This window comes from Uloborus diversus, unplaced genomic scaffold, assembly GCF_026930045.1.
Source record: "Uloborus diversus isolate 005 unplaced genomic scaffold, Udiv.v.3.1 scaffold_247, whole genome shotgun sequence".
NCBI classification, from domain to species: Eukaryota; Metazoa; Arthropoda; class Arachnida; order Araneae; family Uloboridae; genus Uloborus; species Uloborus diversus.
In genome coordinates this window covers 143,850-166,890 of record NW_026558403.1, presented here as the reverse complement: position 1 = coordinate 166,890, position 23,041 = coordinate 143,850, and the positions used below count along the sequence as shown (strand labels likewise).

General features: G+C 26.6%; 1 protein-coding gene across 1 annotated transcript; it reads right to left on the bottom strand.

Moving 5' to 3' along the window:
- Positions 1-14,060: 14,060 nt before the first annotated feature.
- On the bottom strand, positions 14,061-15,095 carry LOC129233202 (uncharacterized). Its single transcript, XM_054867264.1, has one exon. It carries the CDS (start codon positions 15,093-15,095, stop codon positions 14,061-14,063), a length of 1,035 nt encoding a protein of 344 aa, XP_054723239.1.
- Positions 15,096-23,041: the final 7,946 nt, after the last annotated feature.

Here is a 23,041-nt window from a genome sequence, read left to right as displayed (position 1 = left end):
GCAACAGATGAAGAATTAAAACTTCAATTAAAAGCAATTAAGGATAAAGGTTTGGTGAACAAACTATTAAACACAAAACTAATTATTGGAGGAACAGCAGTAGGTTTATCTGCCTATTATATAGACCAATATGTTAAAGATAATACAGGATGTTTCTTAGAGACTGAAGAGTATACGTGCAAAGTGAAGCAATTAAGTTGCTGTAATAAAAACAATTCTAATTTTATTAGTAACTGCAGTGATGAAATTATAAAACGTTTAAAAATTGGAAATAACCCATGCTTAAATTTAAATATAAACAACTGCTGTAACAATAAGTGTAATTGTACACTTTATAATTGTAATCCAAATGAGACAATGAGATGTCACAAAGCATCCCTAGCTGAAGCTTTTTCATATTTTGCTAAGAACATATCATCAAATTTAGGAAATACTATTTACGAAATTTTATCATCTTCGTTTCTAGTAAAAGGTACTTTAGTTGGGGTTCTCATTTTAATTGTAGGAATAATAATATATAAATTTATGTAAAATAAAGTTTATAAAAATGTATGACTTGGAACAGCTTGCAGCATCTTTTTTACCAGTAGATAAATTAATTTATGAGTTTCGAGTCTCTTTAATTGGTATTAACAAACATAAACATTTCACAAAGTACAATAACAACAAAATTTTATTTCACAGTTACATAACTTTATCTTTCGTCAAAGATGTTGAAGTGCAAAAAGCAGTAAAACAGTACATACTGCATTTAATAACAAACAAGGAAGAATTTGGCTTTTTGTACTTTTTAAGTACGAAAAAGCTGATCATGCCGCTGCATTTGAATTTCAATGCGGATCTCGTAATAGATCCAAATGATAAATCAAAAATTATTTCAGAATTAAACTTTTTAGCTTCTCATTTTAGCTGCAGACAAGAAAAAGATAATCAATTCTTTGATATTACATTAATTGAAATTCTGTACTTTTTAACAATTTTAGTAAATCCACACTTGAGCTGGATTATAACTGATTATGTTTTGAGATGTAACAAAACCCACGATTACCTTATATCATATAAAGGACGTGTTATAGAAAAAACATGGCCCACTTTGGGTTAATCTTTAATTTGATCTCTTCCATGTAAAACAACACGTCTTTTTGAAAGGCATATATTACAATAACCTATTAATAGTAACTTATCATTTTTCAAAACGTTTACTTTAATATCAGTAATAGCTGTAAGCTTTTTACATCTATAACAATAACTTAACTCATCCATGATTTATTATTAAATAAATACTAATAACATATATATTGAAAAAATACACACACACACACACACATATATATATATATTTCATACAAAAAATTAGAAAGTTTTTTATTAACTAATAAATACTTTTTAAGAAATACTTTTTAAAATTTTTATGAAAATATTTTTAAATATTATTTGTATAATTATTCTTTAAATAAGATAATTATGTCATATGAAGGGTTTTTATCATCTCTTCTTGGACCAAACTATAGAAGATATATTCCTTTAATAAATAACATAAATTTATATTGCATTTTTGTCATTACTTTGATTTTAAGCTGTTTAATATACATATTACACCATTTTGAAGAAGATTGTGAAAATTCATTTATTCAACGTGTTAAATCTTTACGAATGAAAAATATTTAAATATGAATACTGATAAAGAAGTACTGGATTTAATAAATCATCACAATAGGTTATCCACAGAGATTTTAAATAGATGTAAAAATACTAGTGGAAGTAAATCATTCAATGTAAGTGAAATAACTTTTAATGTAATACGTAATTACGATGAAAATATTGAAAAGTTTATTGAAATGTGTAACTCTATAGAATGTGACTTAATATACAATGAAGAACAAATTCAACAAATAATATTGAACAGAAAGGTATATGCCTGTTCAATTCAAACAAAAACAAAAAAAAACAGACTTAAAATTTTAAACACTATTCTTCCAATTATGATAGGATCTAAATTAGATATTGGTATTCGAAAATTTAATAGAAGAGTTTTCAAATCATTAAAAAATATTCCCAATATTTTACAATATTGGTCTGAAAAACCACAAGAATTCGAAGATTGTGACATTGCTTTAACCTGTTTTGCTATAAATGGCATTTTAAAACAAATACCATTTTTAATTACCAATGATTCAAGTAATGCTCATATAGTAAATAACAGTATTGTTAGATTATATAGATATGACTCAAAAGAAAAGGGTCGTCAGTTATCACTTTATTTTGATAACATTGAAAACTTTAACAGAGGTGATTTAGTTATTAAGTTAAATACTGGAAAATTTATATCATTGGACCAAAATAGCGAAACTTTTTCCCATGTCAATGAATTTTTTGAAAGTCCTTATAATGTTAAAATAAAAGTTTATTTTAAAGAAGTGTTTTCACAAGGTTTTCAGATTGATAACATTGAAAATAAAATTGTTATAAGTGCAGGACATTTGTTTTATAAATTATTCCGAAAAACTTTGTATTTTCCCCTTAAAACGAAAGATTTTAAAGCAGTTCGTTCACAACATGATATAGTTGTGAAATCCATTGAAAACGGAGATTTATTACATATTATATCAAAAAAAACATTATTTTATAAAGAGATGAACTTAAAAAATAAAATGATAAATCAAAATATCCAAACTGAAGTGCAAAGAGAAATTGGACAAAACGATGAAATATTTATGGAAAAAAGGAGTACTTGCTACCGAGATATGAATTGCCAGTTTTATCCATATTTTCCATTTTTATCGCATTTTGCACAAATACAAATGTCTTGCAAAGTAAAAACACCCAAAGCATTAACGTTCAACGATAGCTTTTTTGGATTTCTTTGTATATTTGGAACAACTGAAACAAATGTAGGACGAGCAATGACGCTAGCACGAGACACTTTTGTGTCGACTAAAAGTGAGTTGGATGACATTTATAAGTTTTTAAATTTAGTTGAAGGGATTGATGGATTATATGTAGTAATTAATTCAGCATGTATTGAAGTAACACAATCATGCTTTGATAGTATAGATTTAAAAAACTTAAAATATAATTTTATTTATGTGGAATGCTACAAAACAAATAATTTTATCCATGTAACATACAAAACAGGTTTATTATACAAAAAACTTGAGGATAACTTATGGGTTACAGCTAGAGATTTACATTATTGGATTAAAAAAGTATATAATATTACTAAATTAAGCGATTTAATTAAATTCAAAGGTTATGAATTTATTACAAGCTATAGTGCTGATATTATAAAATACAGTAAACACAATGCTTATCCTAGAAACCTTTTAGCTTTGAATAATTTAAAAAATGCAGTTTTGGCCACAACACCTAGATTTAATTTATTTTTTTGTGAAACCATAAGTGCTTACACTAAACTAACATTAAAGCACTATCCTATTTTGATCCCTGAAAATAAACTATCCGAATACTTTACAATGTTTTTACCAAGGGTAAATTTAATGTATTACTCTTTTAAAGGTTTTACACAGGAAGATTGCATTGCAATGCATAATAAAGTTGAAGTGTTTAACTGCTATCGATTTTATACTGTTAAGTTAAAATTCAAAAATAAGGCAACTAAGTATTTTCGTGCAATTCAAGGACCTCAAAATCCACAAGAATTGAAAAGTTTTCTTGGTTGTATTATATGTCCATCAAGCTCAATAGAAATTGCAACACAAACAATGCACGTCAGTTTCAAAAAGATTAATGAACATGTAATACAGGTTTATTTTGAAAAACCCCACTTTCAAGTTATAAAATGGTTTATTTCCGACACTTTTTTATTTATCAGTATTACTAGATTTCATAAATGTAGCTTTGGTGATAAGCTCTGCAATTTAAACGGCCAAAAGGGAGTGATATGCACTTTTAATACCTTTCCTCGTTCTAAACATCACGTAGAACCTGATTTAATAATTAATCCCTACTCTATACTTTCAAGACAGACAATGGGTCAAATAAAAGAAACAATTGATTTAGGCGGAAAGGACTATGATGATCTCAGCAATAGTGATGGTATATCAGTTCCTGGAACGGCTTTAATAGGTCCAGTTCATTACTTTCCAATATCTTATTGGAGTTCTGAACATAATTATATAGCTACGCAATGCGTGAGGGACAAAATTTTAGGACAACCCGTTCGCGGTAGATCTAGACATGGTGGTATGAGAATTGGAAATATGGAGTATTTTAGTTGCTTTATGGGTAATGGATTAGCCTCATGTTTTGAGGAAAAAACTGTTGAACACACTGATAGTATTATTTATAATGGTATACTTATACCAAAATCTGTTTTGTTATGCAAAGAAGATGCTGCATATTTTAAATGTAACATTTCCTTTGATTCAAAACCAGTAATTGAATAAAGATGCGTTCTTTACAAATACGATGGTATTTAACTAACAAAAAAATTAATCGTTATCCTGCATTAAAAGTACTACTGGATTTAAAGTACAAAGACATGTTTAAATACAATATTTTTAATGAATATTCTATACCTCATTTGTTAAAGATTTACTCTTATGAAATTTTAGCAAAATCATTATGGGTTCTCGAATATGTAGTTAATGATATGATAACTTATCATTTTTTGATTTAATAACAAAATAAGAATGAATGCACAACATTATGCAAATCGTTATAGTGACTTTCACGGTGCTTTAGAATCCGATATTATTGAAAACTGCATTGTATATAAGCTAAAAAAAGAATCTTGGTCAAAATCAATAGTTTTGAAATTAAAGAATTTTCAAAAAACTTATGACAGTGATAACAAACCTTTAGCTAAAAGTTTAATGAAATATTTCAAATTAGAGACACCAAGTACAACCTTTATCACTGACGATTCTTTCGCTCTTTTATTAGGCAATCTTTTTCTAGTGTATCCAACATTCAACGGAAAAACATATGTTTTTGCAACACCTTATTTTGTGGATAAGCTAAAGGTATTTACTGCTTTTATGAAAAATAATAATGCAGAATGTGTAAACGACAACATATATTATTATAGAAGTGCCGTAGTATTTGTTGATCCCTACGATATTCCGTTTCCTGGGGGAAATTATTTTGAGGAAATTAACATTTCCAACGCATTGAACCGAATATGCTTCATTATTGACTATCAAGATCTTAATGAAATTGGGAATCTAATTAACGATTTGAAAAACGTGAATGATATCAGTTATTTACCTTTTAAAACAAAAAGTATAAAAACAAATATTTCCAAGTTTATTGATCCTGTTCCCTTTGATGAATATTTTATTCCCACTTCACATTATGAATACACTAATATTATTCTTAAAAAACTCTGTTTCAAAAATCCAAACTTTATTATACAAGATATTATAAACTCTTACCATGTTAATAACAGTACCGGTTTAGTTCTAGAGTTCCCTGTTTCTATCTCTTACGTATCATCAAATAATTCATTTCAACCAAAAAGATACCTTTGTTTTGCTATTAATTGTCATCAACCACAAAAAATTATATCAGTAACAGCTCCATATGATCGATTTTACGTTCATAATCACGGTTTAAAAGACATTAATTGGACTACATTGTGGTATGATGATATTATTGCTCCTTCAGGTACTGTTGATGTTGTGATTGACACTAACACTATTGGTTACGTATATAAAAATACGTTTTTTTGTTTAAGTCATCCAAAACTTTCAAAATATCCTAAAACGTACAATAGAAACTCCAGGTTTCTTTTGAAATTTCTATCATTTAACATTGAAGAAGATGAAGATATTAACATTGTTTATGTACATAGATTTAATCTAAATTTTATTATTTATTGCGTTAAACATAAAGAATTACCATACGAAATGTGGTGCTTGGAAAAATCTCAAAATTTTGTAAACAACTATAAATACTCAGAATTACCATACCTCGTGAGAAATTGGGCGAATTTTGTTCTTGATAATGAAACTAAAGCAAATTTAAATTTTGGGGACTTGAATTTTTTAAAACTTATGTACATTCTAGCAAAGCATAAAATTTGTTTCGGGGTTCGAGAAAACATAACAAGAGATATTGTGTATGAAAAACAAAACAATATTACATTTCTAGCTGAAAAACCAATGATTGAGTTCATAAACAGTATAAAATTAGATTTTATAAGATCTAAAGAGAAACTAACAAATGAAGAAAATGAAAGTGGCTGTATAATAATGTAACTTTTGAATTGTTTCTTAACAATTAATAGCAAAGAACAAAACTACAATTATAAAATTTGATTACTAAATCAGTTAAATACAGGTATTCCATACATAACACTGTTAGCTAATTCGTACTGGGCTATGTTTGGGGTTAAATGATAAATTCAAGAATTTATAAAAGATATCTTTGAAGAAAAAGTGAAACATTAATTGATTAAAAAATAAATTGCTAATCTATATAATATAAATCCCTTGAATATGTGTTGTGTTGCATCGAAGATCTTCATTATGTGATGATATTAAAAGCATATTATATAAATTTTAAAATTAATATAAATCAAGGTAATATTACAAATATACCAAGTTTAATTGTTCAGTCTTTTTTTTTTTTTAACTCTGAGACTCTTGGTTAATCTTTGCTGTAATTAGGTATTTATAGTAATAATGTGTGTCATTATTCATTGTGAGAAATGCAACCGAGATGTATTAAATGTAAAATGCTGTGTTAAATGTTTAAATTCTGCTGAAATAACAGTTATTTGTATTGAGTGTTCATCAACCTGGATTTATGTCTCTTTTTTCTTTGACGATTCATTTTTACAAGATATAATCTTTAACTCTTGCTATGACTTTCCCATAATGGAATATGATATTCGCGGGGACCTATATTATTGTTATTGTTACGGGGACAGTGATTTAGTATTGGTTGATTACTTTTGTTCAAATTGCTATCATTATATACCAGTATTTGTTTCTGCAAAAAGTTTTTTAAATAATTTCATTAAAAAATTAAATTTGTGATCAATTAAGATGATTTACATACTTTATTTGATATTTCTTGCTTTAGGCATTATGTTTCTTTTTTTCCCTAAAAACATAAAACATTTGAAGCCTGATGTTAAAATAGATTTTTTGGTGAAACAAGACTGCTCTTCAAAGAAAGTAAAGTGTTTAGACACTTGTGACTTTCTTTGCAGTAACGAAAACTTTGAATGCATTAATAACATATGCCAGTTAAAAAATAGCATGAATATTAAATGTAATAAAGAAACAGGAGGTATTGTAGTTTTGTCCCATTTTATGTCAGTGCCTTATTGGACCTGCTTATGTACAAAACCGGAATTTTTTGGCGGTTCTGACTGTTCTATAAAGCGACCAGATGTTTGTCAACACGGTACTTTAATATTTGAGGGACAAGGATTAGAAAAAATTTCTTGTGTTTGTAAATTTCCCTATTCTTTATTTAATATTGACAATAAACCACATTGTCTTGAACGTAATTATAAAAATTTTTCTGAATTCAGCACTTGATCTTTTATTAATGTATAATTATTTTCTGAAGACTAATATAATTGCAGAGGAAAATATAATTAGAGAAGTTAACAATGAAACACTAAATAATTTACTCATCCAACCATAGTATTACTAGTTTTGTTGTTATTTAAGATTTGTGCTCTGTGTCTGTGTGCTTTGTACTCTATTACAATTAAAATTCTGAAGTGCAAATATTTATTCTGAATATTAGTTTCAAAATTTACATAATAATGTATATAGTGCCAAAACCTGTATGATGCAGAGCTAATGGTAACATTGAACATTATTTATGTGAAATAAATTACTGAAACAAGAAACCTGCTTAAGAAGGATGAAACTACACAAACTTTTTTGAAAAGAGAAAAAAAAATGCTTAATTTCTATTGCAAGAAGTACTTTTTCTTTTCTTTACCTTTCCATGCTTTTTACTTTTTCTTTTGGGCGAAACTGATCTTTTTTGACAAGATCTTTTTGTTCTTTTATTTTTCCTTGTGTAAGAATTACTTCTTGATCTACATCTCGGTGACCTAGTTGTAAAACACTGTTTCTTTGAACAACATTTTTTAACTCTTGTATTCATGGGAGAATTACTTCTAGACCTACTAGCGAGGGAATTTCGATATGGACTTTTTGTCCTAGGACGACTTTTTCTTTCCTCTTGCGTATTTTGTACTAATTCATCAAATGATGAATACTTTATTGGAACATTATTAACAGAGTTATTCAAAGAACTTTTTCGATGGTAATCTGTAAGTTTTTGAACTTTTGGATTATTATTTTGAATTGAACTCATTTACTTTATTATGGTTAAATACAATTTTAAACTAAATAAATACCATATGTTATAGGTATTATATTAAATTGTGTAGCAGTATTATAAGCTTCATTTTCATTACTTGGAGCTACGTAATTGAATTGACAAAATCTTTTTTTAGCACATGGTTTTAGATTTGTTATAGTTCCACTTTTGTAAAATGGATTTATTAATATAATGTTCGAGAGAGTCAAATTACTATATTTAAATTCTACACAAAATAATTTATTAATGTTTTCATTAACTATTGTAATAAATTCATCTTTATGATGAATAGGAAAAACAATAAACCAATATTCTACAAAATTTACATTGGCTTTTAAATAATCAATTATATCCATTAAATATACATATACTGCACCAGCTGTTGTAACTTCAGTTAAATCTGCAATAACAACAGTTTTTTTAGTTAGCATTGGAGAAACGTTTCCTTGAATTAGTATGATATCGCTTCCTTTATTAACACTTACAAATTTAACTTCTTCAAATTTTAAGTGTTGTTTTAATAATTTATCAATCTTGTCGTGATATCTAGAAGTCTGTTGTAATGATAGTAATTGTTTCGTTATCTCAATTTCATGATCAACTGAATGATTTAAATGAAAAAAGGTAGCAAAACCCCAATGACTGAAGGATGTAAAGTGTGGTAGGAGATGACTTGTAAACACAACAACTCTTGCAGCTAAATGTTGTTTAATTATTACCCTCGGCTCGGGTTCTATGTAAATTAGAATATCACAAGTCATATTTGTCTCCGGATTAACATGGATATGATCCTTTGGGAACAATTTGTAATACTTACTAAACAAAACAACTTCAAATGTAGGAAAATTTTTTAATATATAGTCATAAATGAGGTAACATTTACGACCTAAATTACCATACACTAAAGTTCGTTCATTTTTCATTATGAATTTAAATAAATCTTCAACGGATTCCATTGCTTAATTTACATATAAATTTTCAAAACATAATAAAGCATGAGTAGCGAGAACAAAATTAGGAACATTTTAGGTGCTATTAACGAGTTTTGTGAAATAACCATTATAAACAAAGATTTAAGAACAGAAATTCAAAGACAGATAGAAAATATTTTAGTTCACTGGATAGACTCTTGGGGTATTATTAAACCATGGCTATGTAATAGTACTTTAACAAGTAAAGAGAACTTCATATCAAGCTTTGTTGAAAGAATTCCTCAGCTACAACCGTTAAAAAGTATAGTTCCGGAGTTATTTAAGCAAAACCCACAATTTTGGGATTTTATATTCACAAGCCTGCTAGAATGCAAAGAAATGTTGAATAAAGAATGATAACTGAATTCGAGCCATTAGGACTCTCTGTATTGGCTGGAGGATTATTATACTCTATAGTAGTATTTATTTTAAACAATGGAAATTATAAACTACATTTTATCATACTAACATTAAGTATTTTTCTAGCATTATTTTTAATTACAAGTTATAAATATTTAATGTATCGTTACAGTTGCGAGAAAATAAATAAAATAATAGCAGGTTTAAAAAAGAAAAATTAATCTTTAAAAAAAACAAATGTTTCATATTCATTTGTTGAAAAATGTATAATATCTCCCGGTAAAATACCTAGAACATTATACAGTTGAATTTTTTCTTCAATACAAAACTTTTTCTCTTTTACAACAGGTGTCATTACAACATGTTGTATAATACAAAAGAAGTGTCTCAATTCCAGCTTAATTTTGCTTCTAACAATATGATCTTGAAACGTAACAATCAGCTCCATTTTATCATTAATACTAATATCTAAAACAGGTCTGACACTTTTTGAAAGTATTACATGTTTGAAAAAATCCATAGAATAAAAATAAGGATGGCTACAGCGCTACAAATTTTATCATCAGAAAATGATGACGAAGACCTTGATGAATATCAGCAATTTGAGAATAATAATCTTTTGTTTAAAAAATTTTTAACTGACCCTCATTTTTTAACTCCAGAAGAAAGGACTGAGTTAGAAGTACAATTTCATGACAAGTTTCCAAATAAAACACTTCAAAACTTTTGTTTAGAACGCAATATAAACACAACTTCAACAGATGTATGTAGTAATAAACCTATATTTGACACAAAAAAAAATAACTATTACCAGCCTAATATAATAAATCCCCTCCGTAGAAATAAAACTGAAACTTTTAACTTAGGTGAATTTATAAAGAAAGCAGTTGAAAATAATGAGGTTTTTTATTTGAATTTCGACATAGATCCAGATTTTGAGGAAGAGGAATTTGAAGATAAGACTCGACAAATGATTATTGCTCAGCAAGCCTTAAAATGCACAGGATCTATGATACTTTGTTTAAATCAACAGCGAAAAGAATTACCGTATTCAATACTGGAATTGAATACCGAAAAATATATTAACTAAAGTTTTTAATTAATTTTCCTTGTTTTAATTTCTTCTAAAACTAAAAAGTATTTAAATATATATAAAAAAAAAAAAAACACACATATTTTAACTATGATTACAATGCTCATTATCTTTTTTTTTAAATCAAAAGATATTTTTAAAATTTTATTGTTACTATTTTGATTTGTAATTGAACTTTTAGGCATATATATATGTAAAGAGCTAAGAAAATAGATTAAATTGTGAAGCATTAGTAAGTGTAATTTTTTTTTAATTTATATATATATATATATATATATATATATATATATATATATATATATACACACTACTGGTAGTGCTTCGACGCATTTGCTTAAGTAATAGGATAAGTTAAACCTAATTCTAGATGTATACTCTTTTAAAAAATAAAAGGTATGGAAAGGTAAAGAAAAGAAAAAGTACTTCTTGCAATAGAAATTAAACAAATACAGAAACAATTTAAAATATGAATATTTTTAACTCTTACTATCTAGCCCTCCAAAAAAATACAATTTCCTAAAAAGAACTTATTACAATAATTATTAAAAAAAAAAAATTGTAAAGTAATAAATAAAAAATCATCTCTCAAGAAAGTAAAATGTTTAACACTTACTTCATAAAATGATCAAGCCATTTTTTTTAGTAATGTTTCCAGTTTATACATATACATAAAATTTGGCAAATCGCGTACAATACTTCCATGGCATGGAAATACTTGTGCCATTGGGAGAGCCTTTGTATACCTTAGGCTGACTGATAAGTGAGACTTTTGAAGTAGCAATTCCAGTATCCTTATCCCCTATCTCTAATCGAAACTGTTGCTTAATGTAAATACTGGAATCTGATAAAGACCTGCGTAAGCAAGAACATGGATGAGGTTTTATTTTCAGATTTGGTAAAGGAAGAATCCTTTCTACTACTATATTGGAAGCCATGTACTTATATATGAAATGGAAATAGAAAGATATTATTCAAGCTTTTATATGCTCTGTTTTGGTTGACGTGTGCAAGATCTGATAAAGTTAATTATAAAATTGAATTTTTTTAAACAAAAAATATTCTTTCGGTTGGATTTGATTAGTCTTCATTTTCTCTTTATATTATCTTAAGTATCAAACCAAATTTCAGTTAATAAAAAAAAAATATCTATTTTAATAACAAAGTTTGAACTGTTAAATGATTAAACCAATCATTTGATGTATCTCATTCATCAAATCTTTGGTCTCAATGCATTTGGTTTTGATTAAGAGAGGCTAAAATTATTGCTATGTGATCATTTTCTAGTTTCCAAAACAATTATTCAAACATTGGGAATAAATGTCAGAAATATAATGATTACAAATACCAATACAAAAGTAAAGAACACAAAAGGTACTTATTTTTCTACATAGTAATTTAAGTAACAGAATTTTTAATTAAGGAACAGCACTTTTAATTAAGGTTTACTTTTTAATAACAATAATTCAAATGTATTTTTGGTAAATCATAAAGCTTAATTATTTAGTACAGGATATCATTAAAGTTATATTGTTTTTTTGTTTAAAGTATGTTTCCTTTGTTTTCTTTAACAATTCCGTTCTTGAAGGATACACTTCTTTCGCTAATTTTAACAAAACATCACTAATTTTGTTAGTATAGAGAAATACAGGTGGTAATAAGTACTTACGATAATAGAACTTAATCATATGTAAGAATATATGGTAGAAATAAATGTCTACTATATCGTTTTTATGCATGTTTTCACACAAGTTTCAGACAAACTCAGAATCTAGCGATAATTTTTAGGCATAGCTTATCCCTTTTTATAGCAGCATTATTTTTTTTATCTTGGGAATAGCATTGCAAAACTTATGTTATCATGTAATTTCATCACGTTTTTCAAGGAAATAAAAATTGTACTTAAAAAATGCAAAAAAAAAAAAAAAAAATAATAATAATAATTTGAAAGTTAAAAAATAGTTTAGTTAATGAAAAACACATAATTATAATAGTAAATTAATCTGCATAACTTTATTTTCTTTAATAATATTTAAAAAAATATATATATTACTTAATATTTATTATAAAGAAAGCAATATAAGCAGTTAATTCTTTATATATTTATCAATGTATGTTTTCATAAAGTATACTGATACATGGGAGTTAATAGAAAAATTTCAAAAAATTAATTTAAATAATAGCTCTTTTAATGACCAGAGCAACTTTGTAATTATAAATGAAAATAACTTTGATGGTTTTTATGGGGGTATTGTTTCTATTTCCTTAATGGAACAATACAAAGATTTACCAAAAGTATATGACAAGATTACCCCAACTCTTTGCTTGGTTTGGTGGAAATGTTCATGTGATATTAAAGGTGATTTAAGTTTAAAAAAAGACAGTTATGTACTCATTACAAAATCAATGTACAAAAATATTAACTGTAAGCAAACTCATAAGAAAATAAAGTCATGTTATTTTTAGACAAAGTAAATCTTGCATTATTACTTGATCATTTTTAAAATTGTCTATTGAATATACAGACTTTTTTAGCATTGTATTTATATAATTATGAATTTCAAACCATAGATAAGCATAATCGGAACATTGCTGCAGATCCTGTTTAAATTTTTGAACTGTTTCTTGATAATGTGCTGAACATATTCCACACAATAAAGTTTTATCTAATAAAAATAATGCAAAATCTCTCCATGTTGATTTAGCTAAATCACAGCCTTCTCTAACTTTCATAGCTTCAGCCATTAAGTGAAATATTCTCCAATAAAGTGGGCCATAAATATCTGAGGACAGGTGATATAATTGATTAAATTTTGTTTCCACTTCTATGGGTTTATCAGAGCTTAAAACCCCAATATGCAGCAAAAATAACCTCACTGAATCAACTTTTCCTATGCTCATATTATAAACCATGTGGTTTAAAGCAAACCAGTCTTTATTAGAAAAATGTTTGTTATACAGTAAATTTACTATACTATATGTTAATTCAAAGTAGCACTGTTGCCAGCTGAATATCTTTTTTGTATATGGTCGAAACAATGTGTGGTCTAACATGAAATGATTTATGAGTTTCCCAATTAATAATAGATAACTCATCACTAATTCGTCTTTGTAAGAAGATGAATTATCAATTTTGGAAAAAGTCTTTACAATAGTTGAGAAGTCTGGATTTAATGAGCTACTATTTACAAATGCATTAATTCTATCAATTATTAAAGGATCGGAAGTTTTTATGGTTTTGAGACTTTCGATGTCAATACTGTTTCCCATGAGGATATCTTTATGGGCACGTTTTAATATTTTATAGTTTGTTTTATTCATACTTATTTTTTTGGTAGTACTGAAAAATTATATCCGCTTCCTAAATTAAACTGCTGCCCAAAAAATATTTTGTCAATTGATGTTTTTACTGGATATATGCAACCTTTGATAGATTCATTTACATAGTTTTGTTTGATTGCTTCGAAACCAATTTTATCTAGTGCCGATCTATTTTTATTTTTCATTAATCCAAATCGGTTTAATGATAGGAGCTCTCCTGAGTAACATTGATATCTTAAAATATTGATTATATCCTTTTCATGTTTACTTTCTAAATTATCAGTTTTAAAAAATTGCAACCGTATAACGTTTATTAAATTAAAAATGTAACATACTAAACCACATTTTTCATAAATGTACTTTAAATCTGTAAATGCAATAATATTACTTTGATTGATGTTTCGAAAAATATAATACCTATCTTCTCGTTTCTGTAGAATTTTTAAATACTTTGGTACAAAACTCTCAGTAATTATATACTTTTTAAAATTGATGCAAACATTATCTTTAGTTAAATTTGACGCTTTATTATTAGTAGTAAGATAACAAGTCTCAAACTTATTCAAATTTAACAATTCTTCAATTCTGTAGTTTTTCACAAAAATTGTAGTCAATTTATGTTTATTAGTAATTTCAAAAATTTGTTTTAATGAAGTATAAATGTTTAATTCAAAATCAAGGTCCTTGCTAATAGAGTGTATTATATTATCGAAACATGAACTACTCTCTCTTAAGTGACGTTTATCAAGTGTATTCTGAGTATATTTATTGGTACAGCGACATGTTAAGAGGATACCATAAGATTCCCCTGGACTTAGAAAATTCCTTTCCATAGCTTTGCAAAATTCGAGTAAAAACAATGGTATATTTTTAATGTTTTCGTTGAAGATATTGATGTTATCTACCGACTGCAAATGTTTATGAAATATTTTCTTTACTGAAGAAATTTTGTGAGGACGAACTATTAAATTAATATCATTCCAAATTTTTGGATGATGTTTTTCTACATAGTTGAAAATGCGATCTGTATATTCCATATAGTTCATTTGAATAAAGCAAAAGTGTATATATATATATATATATATATATATATATATATATATATATATATATATATATATATATATATATATATATATATATATATATATATATATATAAATTTTTCATGTTAATATTCCGTTTATTTTAATCTTGCACTTTTTCGACAAATTGGACAAGTTTCATTTCTTTGTAACCAAGATTTTATACAGGGTTTATGGTATTCATGATTACACGGTAGTTCTATAATTATTTCTCTTTCATTAAAATTTTCTAGGCAAATTGAACAAGGTTCAAAATTTTCAGTTATAGTTTTTTCCTGTAAATGATTAATTTCCTCTGAAGTTAAACCAGCCTCAGGTGTAAGAAAAAGCTCTTCAATTTCGAAATCAAAAAAGTTATTTATATCATTATTGTACAATAGCTGATCTAGAATATTATGATACAAAGTTAAATAATCATGTACTTCTAATTCCAAATACAATTCCTGGATCGAGCTTAAGAATTCTAAGCTATTTAAAATTTCTGTTATTAGGTAACTCATCACTTTGTTTTTCAAGTATATCTAACTTAGAGCTACTTTAAATAAATATTAATTATTACATTATTTAAATCTAGCAAATTTAGTTCAGTTCTTACCCTTCTGGTTATCATAATGGGAAAGTAAGTTATGGATATTTTATAACATTTTACAAAACAAACAAAAAAAATACTTGCTTTGTATAGGAAAAGTAATGATAAATATATCTTCGTGTCTACTTTTTAATAAAGATGATACTCTTTATTTTATGGTTATTTTTATTTATATTTATCAATAATTTTATTTATAAAGCATACCTTAAAATCACATATCGAACTTTATATTATAACATTAAACCCATAGAATGGCGAGATTATTTAATTCAGCAAAATTAAGCATGTATATAACAGCAGGTATACTATTCAGCGTTGGAATTTGGACCACGTTCATTCTCTTTATAAGCTTAGTGTTAACAAAAAGCTGGTTTTTGTTTTTTATTATTATTGTAAACATTTTATGCTTTCTATTTTTAGGATTAACAGAATTTAAAAAATATAATTTTATGAAATTAATAGGAAATGGTGTAATTAGTGGGATATGTACAGCTAGAACATGGAAACTAACGAAATATCTATCACAGTTCATATTATAAAACTATTTTTCATGTATACTCTAGGTTTATCATCATAGACGCACTCTCACTCGGAGTACATAATCCGATACATTTAATTCGCATACATTTAACCAGTTTGTATACAATAGCTACTAGTTCTGTCAATTTGCTTAAATATGATTAAATTACACATGGAAAACTTAACTGGATAGATGGTGTCGCTATTTTTCACTTGATATTTTTTTTTTAGACCCTTTCAATACTTAGTTGAGATATTTATTTCAAATTATTCACATATATACAATTTATTTACAAACTACGCATACATAACATTGTCAGTTCTAAACTTGTTTCAAACATGGGTAAAAATATGCTTTAAACCTCAAGGTTTGTATCGGGGGAAAAAACAAACTTTCTAGTTGTTTAAAACATATTGAAAAAATATATGCTTAAAATAAATCTGTAATTACTCAAAAAAAAAAGTAATAATAAGAAAACTTGTAATTGTAACTGAAATAAATAAATACATTACAAAATTTTGGAAAAGACAATTAAAAAAATATAATGAAAAATTGCTGAATAAAGAAAAACTATAAACATTGAATGAATGTCAAAGAAGGATTTAACAACTACTATGTCAGTCGTGTACACTTTTGCTTGGTCTAAAGAAAGAACCAAAGTTAAAGGTAATCTAAATTGTATAAATATAATAATTTCAGCTGTGACTATTAATGGTGATACTATTACACTAAAAAAAAAATATAATGAATGGTTGGGGGTCTGTACTGCAAATATAGGACATGTTATAAAAACCATAAAATATTTTTTCCCAGGAATTAATTTAACTTATGAGCTACTTACAAATGATTTGGAGTTCAAAAAAGTTTTACCTACTTTTAAAAATAGATTACTGAAGAATAAAACCTTAAACTACTCAAAAAAACCTTTTTACAAAATTTTTTCAAAGAATGCTTACATTAGTGACATAGGCACAGTAATGAATAAATATAAAATTTCTTATTACTCAGAGGATGATTGGCTAACTCGAATATACATAGATTTTTGCATGCGGGATAAATGTAAAAGTTTCTTTTACAAGTGGTATAATGTTTCCAAAGATAACAAGATGCTTCTAGAATCTTTCCACCCAAATACTATAATTCAAGATATTCCTAAAATTCGCATTGTATCTTTTGATTTGGAGACCGTACCTTTAGATAGGAAAAATCGTATACCAACTGGTCATGACGAATCTGATAAAATAGTCATGATTAGTTTAATAAAATGGAATTATAACAACCCTACTGAATATGAAAAAAGACTTTTATACTTGAATCCAATAAATGAGAGCTTAAAATTAGGAAATGAAGACTATCTTGAATTTTTTTCAGAAAAAGAATTGCTTACTAATTTTCACTTCTTAATTCAGGACTGTCATATTATAACAGGATATAATATCAACAATTTTGATTTACCATGTATCTTAGCAAGACTTGTTTGGTTAGATATGAGGAATGAATTGTTCCTTTACTCATCAAAAAGAATTGGAGCATTTACTGTGCCTACATTTCAAAATAAAATAGTAATTGACATGTTTAATTTTATACAAACTTTTTCTAGCTATAATTTACCAAGTTTAAAACTGGATGAAGTTGCTAAAAGTAAACTAAATAAAAATAAATATCCAATTAAACCTACATCAATACATGGCTATTACACAAAACAAGTCGACATTGATGTTTTACTATCAAAAGATAAAAATGTTTGCTATGAATTTCTACAGCCTGAAACCGTTGCACTATCTGAATTCGGTACATATCTTGAATGTTTACAGTATTGTCTAGAAGATTCGTTATTAGTATACGAATTATTTAACAACGAATTAGCTTTGACTTTTCTCATAGAGAGAGCAAACATATCAAACATAACTCTAGAACAAGCTCTTTATTTTGGTAACTCAAAATATATACTAGAAGTATTTAAAAGTTATGGTACTTGCATTGGGTATTTTTTAAACATTGATTTCTTTAAAAATACTGTAGATTCAGATTTGACTAAAAAATATGCAAGTCTGTTAATTCCTCCTAAAAATAAATACCAAGGTGCATTAAATTATAGTAAGTGCGGAAAATTTTTCAAAAATGTAATCAATTTGGATTTTTTAAGTATGTATCCATCTATAATTATGAATGAAAATATTAGTTACGAAACTTCGGGTTTATTCACTATTGATAATTATTTAAGTTTATCAGAAGATATTAAAAGGCAATGTCAAGCAGTACCATACCAAATTCATTCAGAGAATGAATTTGTAATAAAATTAGGTTCTAAAATTATGCATGAAAACTATAATCATTCAGAAATCAATGCAAAAAAACATAATTTTGTAATGGTGTCATACAAAAAAAATACTGGTTTCTTATCTGAAATAACCTACATCTTTTTGGAAAAAAGGAAACAACTTCAAAAACAATACAAAGAAACTAAAGATATTAATTTATTTACACAACAACTAAATATAAAAATTTTTTTAAATTCCATTTACGGATGTATGGGTTGCACAGATTCGCCCCTAGCTTATGTCGATATAGCAATGAGCATAACATGTTATTCTCGAATGTATTTGTTAGCCGTTAGTGAATTTACAACTAGACGTCTAGGATTACAAACTGTATATTGTGATACTGATGGTATTTTCGTGGTAGATTACCCTTACAATGATTGTGATTTAATAAACAAATATTTAAATCAAAGATTTATGATTCTACAATACGATAAATTAATGCCCTACTTGTTGGTTATATCAAAAAAGAGATATATTTATGAAGAAAATGGCATCTATAAGACGATTGGATTTGAAAAAAAATCCAACAAACTTACTAAATGGATGACTCAAACAATAATTTCTTCCATAATGAATGCACTAAAAAACAGCCGAGACGATGTTGGAGAAGGTTGGTTAATTTGGAAAAATATTTTAGTTTCAGCCTATATCATGTGTAGAAATCCAAGAACCTATTGTATTACGCGTAAAACAAAACCATTGCACGAGTACAAATCTACTTCTTGTCCTCAACTGAAAATTCTTAAAAAAAATCCTTCTAAAGCTGGAAGTTTTATTGATTACACATATAGTCAAACAGATATAGCTGTTTCAGAATCTAATCAATGGATTATGGATGTCGAAGAATGTCAAGAGGTTAACTTTGAAAAGTTATTTAAAAGTCAAAAAAAAATTTTTGTTGACTTACTAAATTTAGCATATTTTCACCTGGAGAATCCATATGAGGCTTGTAATAAAGTAATTAATGCAATGAGATGGAAAAGTTTTGTAAATTCCGAAATTAAATCACTGCATCTTTATAAGAAACCAATTATGATAGTAACTTTAAAGTCAGTAAAATATACATTTAGAGCAAATAATTTTATCGAATAAAATTGTTTCTTATTGTTTAAGACTTTGTATTTATTCCACATATCTAATACAATGTTTTTTTTTTTTTTTCCTGTTTTAGCAAAACCTAGTGAAGTACAATTTAAAAGTAATATATTACTCAACATACGACTTTAAATCTAAAATATACACTATAACTTTTTACATTACATTGTCTTTATAATTTTACAGGGTAGATCTTTCAGTGTGATTGCTTAAGGGCTTGCTTCCAAATTCATCACAATTAATCATTAAAATTAATTTTACATTTACATTAAAACAAGGAGAAAAGTTTAAAAAAAAAATCCTTAACCTAATAAATATGCTACTAAAAAAAAAAGCAGATACATGGATTTGTATAAACAAATCGCAAACGTAGTTGATGCTCCGTTAGATTCATTATTGATGTATAATATAGATAAAGGTATTGGATATGTATCTCGGAAACATTATAGTTTGTTTATTGATTATTATATTAAATCAACAAGTTTCAAAAAGCATCATTGCTTGGATTTAACCTTTGCAAGGTATCATACATTAGTATTTGATGTCGATTTTAAAGGTAATTTTACAAGTAATGATAAATATATCTACATTTGTGATTACTTAAAACCCATCATTAAATCTCATTTTATGGAATGTTCCTTCTATATTTTAGCTACGAGAGAAAACGGGGGAATTCATATACATCTGCCGGAGTTTCGCATAACTAATGATGATTATATATGTCTTTGTAATAAACTTCAAGATTATTTTAATGTAAACTATCCAACATTTAGGGTTACATTAGATATTCCGATTAATTTTTGCCTATCAACAGCTTCAAAACCAAATACATTACCATACACACCTATAAGCTTAAACTGGACATTAAATTCAGAGGAGCAATCCGTTCTTTTAAATGACATGCAAAATAGAGATTACGAAATAATAAAAATCCAAACTAAACATTTTAAACTTTTTTCTGAGATAAAATCAAATAGTGAGTTATATTTACTAATTTATGAATGTATGATGCCATTAGTTGTAAATTGTAACATTAAATACAAAAAATTGAATTATGACACTATTTTTTCCTATGAACCGATGCCAGGGTATATATGCACAATTTATAAGGATACAGAAATTATATATGTTAAAAAAGGTTTTTTTACAAAAAATAAAGATAATTGGCTATCTCTATATAGATTCTTGCTTAGTAATCAGTCGGAAATTAAAAAAATTGAAACTAATAATCGTGCTATTTCTTACTGGTTTAAAATACTAAAACAATACAAGTAATTTTTAAAATATCACCCCCCCCCCCCAAAAAAAATGGTAATAAGTAGCCATTTTAATTCTTTTAAAAAATTAATAAATTATTAATAAAAAAAATAAAACTATTTAAGAACATGACAAGTTTTACAAATAAATCATTTCAAATGGTAGAGTTATAAATCGTTTCAATGAAAATGGAAAATAAAGAACAGGATGTTCCTTTGGATTCCTTTTTAATGTATGATAATCTGTATCATACTACCAGTTACATAAAGTGCGAAGAGTACGAGTTGTATGTAAGAAATTATGTTAAATCAACTAGCAGTGCTAAGCATCATTCGATGGATTTGGCTTTTGCTAAGTTTCATTCCTTAATATTAGATATTGAGTTTGAAGGAATTTATACTAATGTAGATAAGTCTCAATACATGACATCTTATTTAAAACCCACTTTAAAAGCTGTTTTTAACAGCAGACATTGCTTTACTTTCATAGCTGCAACCAGATCAAGTGGTGGAATTCATATTCACTTACCAGAATTTATTATTACAAACGATGATTACATTTATTTTTGTACCCAATTACAGCACCAACTAAACATAGAATTTCCAAATTATACTGTAAGGTTAAATATCCCTCAATACATTTATCTATCAACAGCAGCAGAACCAAATTTTGACACCTATAAACCATTTAATATTAGCTTTATTGAAAACAATACAGAATTTTGTTTACCATTAAATGAAAAAAACGCATTTATGACAGAATTAAAGAATATAAAATTTAAAAATAAGAAAAGTAATACAAATTCAATTTTTCGAAAGCTTATAAATTATCATTTTGATCAAATGATGACTGAAATTTTAAACTGTATGATGCCTTATGTAGTACATTGCGGAATAGAATTTGTACAAATCAGCTATCAAACTGTTATTTCTAATGAAATTGTTAAAAACTATAACTCTGTTTGTACTCTATATATGAACAGCTCAACCTTTCAAGTATTTAAGTCAAATATATTTAATTTTAAATCTTTGGACTGGTTAACTACTTTTAACTTTTTACATAATAATTGTTTTAAAATAACCAATATAAAGACTAGCAATTATGCTATTTCATACTGGTTTCGTCTTTTCAAAATAAGTACTAACACACATGTTGATATATTTCATAATGTTAATCAATTAATTAAAGACGATAATTGCTTTTGGAGAAAAGATACCCACCCGCTCAGAACAATTATGCTATTCAATAATGGTTTTTATTTTTTACCTATCTTTTATGCCCTTTGTCAGCATTTAAAAAATATTTCACCTCACGAAATACTAAATAATTTAACTGGAAACTTAAATGTATTGGATGATTTAATTCGTCATTTGAAAATCATCAACGAAAAACTGTTACTCCATATTTCAAGTAATTTTACAGTAGAAACTATTTTATATTGTGCCTCAAATGTTAGAGTTCGAACAATGGTTACGCTGTCAGCAAAAAACATTTTTGATAGTATATTGGAGGAAATGAAAGAGTCAGTTCTACAATGCGTAACAGCAATGGAATATCAAGAAGTCATCGAAAAAATTATCAATCGCTACACACCGATAAGAGTAGGCAAATATAAGTACTCAAGTAAAAAAGCAGTAACTTTACTCTGGAATATAGTGTGTGAAAACTGGATGGAACAAAATATTGAGGATATAAAATGTCATGTTCAACTCTTATACAACCGAACACAATTTTTTTTGGAAAAAAATGGTATTGATGTAAAAACATTAACTAAACTCACTACAAATGCAATTGCTAAAAGTTTGAAAGGAGAAGCTAATTTAGATCGCATCACAGTCGAAATGGACAGACATAAATTTCACCTCAATACAGATAAAGGCATTTTGGATTTATTAACTGCTAGTCTTAGTGCTACTGTACCTGAATATTTTTTATCATCCACTGAAATTCGGATTAGTTTAACAAAACAGGAAATACTTGCATTAGCATCAGATGAAAATATTCTAGAACTTTATAATCTTATTATATCAAAACGTTTCTTTCGTAAATATTTAAAGCATCTTTTAATGAATGAATCGGATGATTATTTTGATACTATTAAAATTGTTATGGA

Bases quoted from the DNA above. Each gene is read 5' to 3' on its own strand.
- LOC129233202 (XM_054867264.1), bottom strand. From the start codon at position 15,095: ATGGAATATACAGATCGCATTTTCAACTATGTAGAAAAACATCATCCA.